This window comes from Notothenia coriiceps, unplaced genomic scaffold, assembly GCF_000735185.1.
Source record: "Notothenia coriiceps isolate Sejong01 unplaced genomic scaffold, NC01 NC01_scaffold00018999, whole genome shotgun sequence".
Lineage (NCBI taxonomy): Eukaryota > Metazoa > Chordata > Actinopteri > Perciformes > Nototheniidae > Notothenia > Notothenia coriiceps.
In genome coordinates, this window is record NW_011351700.1 from 129,042 (window position 1) to 138,032 (window position 8,991).

An 8,991-nucleotide genomic window follows, 5' to 3' on the forward strand; every position below is an offset into this window, starting at 1 on the left:
AGTGTGTGTGTGTGTGTGTGTGTGTGTGTGTGTGTGTGTGTGTGTGTGTGTGTGTGTGTGTGTGTGTGCAGACAGCGTGACATTAAGATTAAACACATTTCTTTCATTTGGGAACACCCACATTTACATATGGAGTTGGTCAGATGTGTGTCAATTACTGTTCATGGTCATTTGAAAACAAATGTGTTGTCGGAGATACACCTTACACACACGCACACGCAGAGCACACACACACATCAAGTCTCAAGTCATGAATACCAAGTCAAGTCTTTTATCAATGTTAGTCAAGCAAGTCTCAAGTCCAAAAATATGTGACTCAAGTCATGTGACTCGAGTCCCCCACCTCTGGCCTTTAGAGTGTGCTTTCTTCATTAAGTTGGATTTATAGATGGAACCCTTTGATACCTGTGCGATGTACAATAATTGTTTGTTATTTGTTTTAGGTCTCAATGGCTTTATATTTGATCTGAGTATGATTGTAAAGGGGATTGTAAGTCTCCAAAGTCAAGCATGTCATTAATATGTTGTACCTCTTCCACTAGACAACTCCCTACTGTAGACACAGTTTGTGGGGCCCTATCATGTTAAGGGGTGCGACATCTCAGTCGACCAGCTAACCAATCAGAGCAGACTGGGCTCTGGTTTCAGACAGAGGGTGAAAAGAGGTGTTGCAGTAAGAGAACAATAAAGAGCTTTTTGAACATTAAAGCATGGAGACATGTCCCAGTAGAAGCAAATGTGAACCGAAAAATGCGCATAATATGTCCTCTACAAAAGAAGGTGTGATTGTTTGCTAGGTCATTGGATTTCCTACATTTCCGAAACAGATATAGAAAACCGCAGAATCATGTCTTTTGATTCAATATTTTGCAGAAATGGGTGGAAAATGATAGAACTCTTATTTCACAGATTCCCACATGAGCCACATGTGCTTTAGCATGGAAAGCACACATTCACGTACACCTTGCACAATTTCATATTACCAAAAGTTACTAACATTTTGGACTGTAAATGCAGGCCTGACAAAATGTTATTACTTTCTCATAACAAACGGAGGATATGAAATGAAAAAGTAATTTTCCGCTTCATTCGGGCAAATAGTCTGGTTTGCGCCACTAAGGAAATCCATCACACTTTGTAATACATATAGGCAAAACCTTTCAATAACTGAAATGTATTCGTTTATATTCCTGTGATCTTTTATTTTCAGAATACTGTTTTTATCCCTGAGGGAAATGAAAAAAAAGACTTAAAAAGAGCATCAAGAAGTTAAAGTAAAAATGTGTTATAGAAAGGTCAAATAAAGATATTTATCTAAATATAAGCAGATAACCAGATAGCAAGTCAACAGTATATGCCACGTAAATCTTCATGATCTCAAATCTGGGAATATGAAGATTCATTTTTAGTTTAGCTCTGTCAAACTGTGTTAGAGGGTATAAGATACTTCTGGTCATTACAATAGATACATGATTGCCATTATCATGCTAAATGATGTCTTATAAGCCACTTTAATACACCAAGACTTTGGGGAACATTATAGAGGAATACATGCACTGATTTCATCTCCAAATATATAGACATTTGGAGATTTATGTAACATTTGATTTTTCTGCATTCTTTTTTTGGGCACATTTCATATTCAATCAAATAAAGATAATAGATATATTAAACTGAAGTTCAATTTGTTCAATCTTCATATTATATTTCCCTGCAAATGTGGGGTTTCTGTGCTTTTGATGATCAATTTAGATTTCCTAATTTATATCACGAGTCAGTTGTGAAATGAACAATAGATACCAAAAGCACAGCAATAACTAAAACAATAGCAATACAAACCAAAAGTGCCCTTGTTACACAAGTTGATGTAATCACTGATAACATACAAAACAAAATGTAATCAAAATAAGATAAAACAGAAATCAGCAGACATTTTGTTCAAAGGTCCATTAACTGCTGGAATAACAAGTTTACATTACTCTTGCCTCTGCTCTAATAGAATGGACTTTATCACTGTTGTCTCTTCACATGCAGGTCAGGAGAAGAAGTACGAGGTGAAGAAGAGGAGGGTCCTCAATGGGAAGACGGTGCCTCACTATGCAGCGGTGGAGCCGAAGGGGAAGGGGCTCATGGTGGCCTCGGAGAAACCGTTCGCCTTCACTCATGTGGACGGGCTCCCAGTGCAGCTGCCAGACCCCGAGCCCATGGAGGTGGAGAAGACAGGTGGGTCACCAGGGCTGCCATGTTAGGGACTTAATTCTGCCTTTTATTTTATACGTTAACCAAAGTCATCCATAAAGACCTCCATGTCAGTCATTGAAAGCTTCAGTAATTGCTTGCGCTGAAAGACAATTGCTTAATTTATATAGTTCTTATGGGTTCTGTTAACAACCAGTAGATATTGATTAACATTTCATTTAATGTCACATTTCCTGCCTTCTGACATATTTAAGTCCATCATTCACCCTCCTTTTAGCGCTATTTTGGTCTCTACCTACCTTAGTTTGGAAAAGTATCTGAATATTTTGCTGCTCAACGGTCCTTTACCAGCTAGTTGCTAACTTAACTCTTTAGCGTTCAGTGCTGTTTAGGGAGTTTACATTAGGTTAAAACGGTTGCCTGCAGTTTCTGTAAACAGGGCTAATGGGTGCATCATTTGGCAAAAAAACCCACTAACTATCAGCTAAGAGGGGTCAAAGGTTTCCTCCAGCTGCAGGGGATAAATCTCTTTTCATTATGAACCTCCGATTTCACATCACGTTTTCATTTGAGCCATTGTTATTATAATGATTAGATGGTTGTTAGTACAGCATATAATTCATAATACAATTGAATTAAAATATAACAAAATATGCCATTTTCATTGGTTAGAAGTTGCAAATAAATGAATATAATACAATAAAATGTGTGATTATTTGGTATAGTAAAGATACACCAACTGGGCTAGATTGATACATAATGAACCCAATGAAATAAGTAGTCATATTTCCCATACCAGTGTCAAAGTGAACGGTTGTACTTGCAAGTGCATCATGAACATGACCATCTCTCTGTCAAAAGTTTTAGTTCTGGTTGCAAAACTAATTTAGAAAAAGTTTTGTTAATTCAGAAGACCCAGTTTGACTCATGAGGTAAAAACGAGAGAAAGAGGTTATGTCACGCTTTGGCATCACTCATATTTATAATGAGGAAGTGCCATCTCTCGCCAGAGAGTGTACCAGCCTGTATGTACAAGCGTTGAAACAAATAGAAACACGATCATCATCTGGACTCTGACTACATCAAAGATATGATCATGATCATCATCACACTCATTTCATGACATTTCTATGTTGAGAGTATTTCCTGTTAAGATTCATCATGCAGTTGCATCTGGTTATTTCCAGTAACAAAACCAACATGTAAGCTTCTTCTGCTCATTACCTTTCATAGGCTCAAAGTGACTCTCTGGGTTGTAGCCATAGAAACGCTGGAGCAGGCAGCACAATATTCCCTATCAGACGGGGGTCTCTGTCAGATCTGATAATCTGTCTCAGTCCATGGATACTATCCAGAACATTTGTTAATACTTATTGTAAAACCAGAACATAATCTGTATTATAATTTATGATTTATGTTGAGGTTTTAATTTGCCAATGAATATATTATTTGTCCTAATTTGTTGAAACTGTTGAACTGATTTGTCTAAAAATGGCCAAAATAATGATGAATGCCAGTTATTTGGATCCAAAGGGATGTTTTCAAGTGTTTGATGACCAATAGTCAAAAACCCAAAGGTGTGAAAAGTTGCAAATTCTCACATTTTAGGGACTGGAACAAAACAATAATTGTTTTGTGTAACTGTTAAAAAATAATTATATTATTTAGAATTTATTGATATTGATTGTTTTTGGTTTTTGTTGTTGTAAAATTTCCTTTTTACTTTATTGCTGAGACCTAGATGAGTAGAGCGCTACCACACATACCTGTACAATAAATAGTAAAATAAAGTCAGAAATTAGCAAGGTTAGCTTAGCTTAGCATAAAGCTAACTTACTATCACATTGTATATGTTTCAATGCTTACCTGCATTGATACATTTTGACAGGGCTAAGCTAAGCTAACTGGCTACTGGCTGTAGCTTCAAATTAACCTACAAACTTGAAATGGGTGTCAATCTTCTGATCTAACTCTCCACAAAAAACAAAATAGTCGAGTTTGCCAAAATGTTTCAAAATTGACTAAATGTTTCACTATTATACACGTTGCTTTACTTTTATATACATCACCCTTATAACCATGTCTAGCAGTACATATACAATACATCCTGTTTCTGTACTGACTCAGATGTTCTAATCCAAATCTTTTTTATTTATTTTTCCGGTCTCCATCTTATTCTCACAACCTCTAAAAAGGCATACATTCCCCTCTTTTTCAAAATATATAAAAACCTTGGGTGACCGAGACAGCGCATCGTATATGCCTGTGTATTTGTGTGTTAATGGCACAAAAGCATTATAATAGCAGCTTTTAGCCGATCCTTTTATCAGCAGTCTGCTTTTCTCGTTTTGGAGTAGTAGAAGTAGATTAGATATCAGGAGAGGAGGCATCTTCAAAGCGCTTGTAAGTGATGAGAAAGGGGGGAGGAGAGATGGAGTTGAATTTGAGAACAGGTGCAGATATGCTATCAAGAGTGTACATAGAGAAAGTGTCCAAACGTGTGGTTGGATAAGTATATTACGCAAGTGGAGAGTGGCTGTGTTAGGTTGGCATTTTATGTGTCTGAACAGCAGTTAGTCCGACAGACAAGTTCAAACGATGAACAGTGGAGGGGTAAAGAGGAGATTGAGAAATGAAAGAGAAGATTTGGCAGCCCCCCTCTCCCCCTCTCCCCCTCTCCCCTTCTCATTAGTTATTTTGTTGATTCAGTGGACAACAAAAGGTGATAATGAACCTGTCTCAGTTCTCCACATCCCTGCCAGATATGGAGCAGGTTTGTTGCTTTGGAAAATCGAAATTGGACCAATTTCAGTGTTCAGGCTCTGGCAGTAATCACAGAGTGAGAGATATCACAGTTCTGGCACTACGTTTTCTCTATAGGAGTGTTGTATGTGAGAACATTCACTCTGGCTGCTTATGAATCAGATGATTCAGCTTGGAGTGATCTGTTCCCTCTGTTGTTTCAAATTTTTCTCCACAGTTGTTTCATGGCTTATTTCTTTAATCGTATAACTCTAGCCAGGATTGAAGCATCTCTACATTTCTTTAATTGGCAGCTGACTACAGCTGAGTAGTTTATTCCATTACAGGTTGTTGGAGGATGAATACATCTGAATGGGTGACTGATTAGAGAGGAAAAAGGATACAACAATCTGTCTAACTGCTAACCATTTATTGCAAACATGTGACAAGAGAAGGTTTTTTGTTACAAGTTATTACACAAAAAGCTGGAAACCTCGGATTTCATATTCAGGACAATGTATTGTTTTGTATAAGCAGAAAGAAAATCTTTGATTACATGCTTTTGTATGCAAATACGAGTTTGTATTTTGTGGATCTCAACTCCCTGTTTGATTTCTGTCGGTGTAACCCGACTGCATGCTCTTACTATTAAAAGCGGAAACTACGTTATCAGCAGCGTATCTGAAGAAGGCCAAGTGACACACATAGCTTTTTGAATTTGTTTGCGTACCGGCACATCCCTGTTATATTTGCAAAATATTTTTGTGAGTTTAAAAATCTACTTTCGATCAGGCATTTGTGAATCCAGTTTGTGTTGAGTTGTTCTCGAATGTGTGTTTGTGCATCGGCCTTTGCTCACAGAGATTTTTTAGAAAAACGTTCCGCCCGTCCGAATGAAAAACCTGCCTGCATCACTCTTAGCCATTTTCAGATAGTCTGCTGATGAGGTGGTGGAGTTAGAGCATGTACTGTAGATAATTGCATTCAAATGAACAATATTTCAATTTAAAAGGTAGATGAGCTACCTCAAAGAAGCATTACATGGAAAGACTCAAGTAAAATGTACCTCAAATACTTAGTTAAATGTTCTAATAATATTCAACTATTTGATATGACCGCTCACAGTTATGCCTGTGCAGAGGAGTGTGAGGGAGATTATTATTATCTGCCTCTCTGGTATGTTCTGTCTGGTAAATCCTGTAATTAACCCCTCCCCACCCAGGTTCTCCTATCAATGGGGGCTAACCATATGTTGCGAAGAGGTTACTAAGCAGCATTTCTGAATTTAGTTTGTTTCTTATTCGGTTTCCCAGCTGGTGAAATGAGGCGGACTGTTCAGTGATGGGGTCACTGTATTATCCTCCTTTTATAAATGTCTGGCAACTGCTTTCCATGAGGTAGGTACTTTTTCACCTGAGCCAAGATCTCTGAAAAACTGTAGTCTGAAAGAAAATAATGTCTGAATCTCGGTTATGAAGAGCAAGTGATGAAAGGGACTCAAATAGATTGTATTATAGAAATGTATCCGTGAACAACCTGTAACTCTTCCTTCAAATTGCGAGTTGAACACAAAGCTGCCAAATTGTTTCTGATCAGATTTGCGATTGTATTTTTTCATTTCTGATTCTGTACTTGCCTGTCATTTTATCGAGCTTCTGTAGACTGTTGGTCTAAGAAGGACACAAGGCTGGATGTTTGTACATTTTCCAACAAGGCTATTTACAAAAATGTCCTTAGTGACTTCCGTTTCAGGGTATAAATCTTTTTCACCAGCAATATTCAGATGGTAATTATTTTGTGTTTCATTGAAGCACACCAGGTGTTTTCACTGTCTGCTAAAAAGAAAAATGATTTGCTTGTGAATAACAGAATGCTAACAGGCCAGGGGAGGCGCTGAGTCAGAAACAACAGAAAATAGGCGTCTTAACATTGTGGGCAATGGTGAGAACAGATTTGTTTCCACATTACACATTACTTGTTCCCAAATGATTCAAACTATTTCCAAACCTCGAGGAATCCATAATTTAAATCAAGATAACAGTCCATTTTGACATATCCCTGTGCACATGCGTAAGCGTTGTTTCTACCGGAAGCTTAAAAAAATTCTACTACATTGGTAGTATTCAAGTCATCAGACGTCTTGATCTTGAGTCCTCAGAGAAACAAGCTAAGCAAACATTAGTCTTTAGCTCGAAGCCACTTTGTCCTGTTTCCACCAAGAAAACACTTATTTTACCAGCTTTATTTTGAGTTTCTACTGGTTTCAAACACCTGGCTTCTTTGTTGTGGAGAGTAAAGGACCTTTGCCGATAATTTGGCTCCCAGTAAAAACCTCTGAAGGAATCGGAAAAAACTAAAACCCTCAATGCGCCAGATTTCGATTCAAGTAAGTGCAACAGCTTATGAGATAAAACGCTTGATTTGCCACTGCAATATCTAGAAATCCTTTTAAAGAGAAAAACCTTGATCTCTAGCACTTAGCTTGGATCCACTCTGAAAACAGCTTCCTTGACCCATGGTCTAACACGGACTATATTTATTTAAGATCTATTAACAGACTTTAAGCTGTCATTTTCGCCAACAGATGAACAGAACTACATCCTCTCAGATCTATCGCAGGCTGAGGTAACGGCAATCTGTTCCTGCTGAGATGTACACTGTTTATATTAAGATTTGGAAGGCCCTGAAAACCTTTTTTTTCGTGATGCATAAACACAATTATTAAGACCAAACCGTTTTTGTTATTTCACAGAGGAAGAGACTTTCTTTAATGATCTTTTGTCTGGGCTTTTCTTAATGGCACTATTTGCTCGATGTGCAGAAATGTTTTCATCAAAATCTGTCAACAGTTACTTTCAGACAGACGGAATGCAAAGCAATTATTTTTCATAAATGTAGTAAAAGATAGCCAAAGGCGGAAAAAAGAGAAACCCAGAGTCTATGGGGAGTCCTTTGTTCAGTTCAGAGGTTGAGCTGAACTTAAACACACACGGACATCCTGTCTTTTGCTAGTAGGCTTAAAGGTGGGGTCGATTATTCACTTCAGAAACACTTTTTGTTATATTCCATGGAATGCTCTTAACATCCCGATAGCAATGAATATATGAAATGCTTTGACAAAAAATAGATACAAAAATTTTTAATCTGTGGAAGCCGTTGCGCTGTAAAAAGCACGACCAATCATCTGAGCCGGCCCGGCTAAAATAACTGGATGTCCTACCTTCCTGTCAGCCTTCCATCTGTGCACAAACTTATCTCGTACCCTCATTGGTCATGTGCGCGTTTGTGTGTGTTGGAGGAGGGGCTCTGTAAGGAAGTCTGAAGGAAGAGGCAGATTTCTTTCGGCTGCGTAGTTTCAAATTCTAGCGCACTCAAGCTGGTTTCTCCATTCTTACCTTTTAATTCTACCTTCAATGTCAGAAAATTACCCATTTGCTCATAAAAATGAAAATGCTGTTACTTAATGCAACATAATAATATAATACTAATACATGTTATTTATATAGCGATTTTCCTCGTGCTCAAAGCGCCTAACATCTATTATATAATTGAAACAAAATTGTATAGTTTGTTAATTATACGTTTTCTTCAGATTAAAAACCTTTTGAGCATTTTTATTGACAAAAATATTAAACATTCAGTAAGCACGATTTACACCTAATACTGTCACTTATACCTATAACTATTTCATATTATGTATTTTCTCAATCCAAAACTAAAAAGTTAATTTTAACCATGTTATACAACTTGTGCTACTTTGATTATTGTTTATATAGATTTATTTAGCATTTTAACATCAAACGCTTTTACTTTAATCAAACTGAGCTTTTGTCTACAGTAAACTATGTAAATGACTACAAATACTGTAACACAATAACAAGTTTTGACAGGATATTTCTGCACAAACTGAAATGTGAACTGGTGTAGGAGAATTGGCTTGATGGCTTCACTCTGACAAAAAGTCCTCGTAGTCTCCCTGGCATATTGATTATTCATTTATTGTAATAGTCCCCCGTCTGCAGTACCACTGAAATATTCAGCATACATTCT

At 37.2% G+C, this 8,991-nt stretch overlaps 1 protein-coding gene across 1 annotated transcript in view; it reads left to right on the forward strand.

Moving 5' to 3' along the window:
- nudcd1 (NudC domain containing 1) overlaps positions 1–8,991 on the forward strand; it is a 72,049-nt gene that overhangs the window by 16,714 nt on the left and 46,344 nt on the right. Inside the window, exon 4 of the mRNA XM_010778162.1 lies at positions 2,035–2,227. Within this exon, the coding sequence (XP_010776464.1) occupies positions 2,035–2,227 (193 nt within the window). The remainder of the gene's footprint in view (positions 1–2,034; positions 2,228–8,991) is intronic.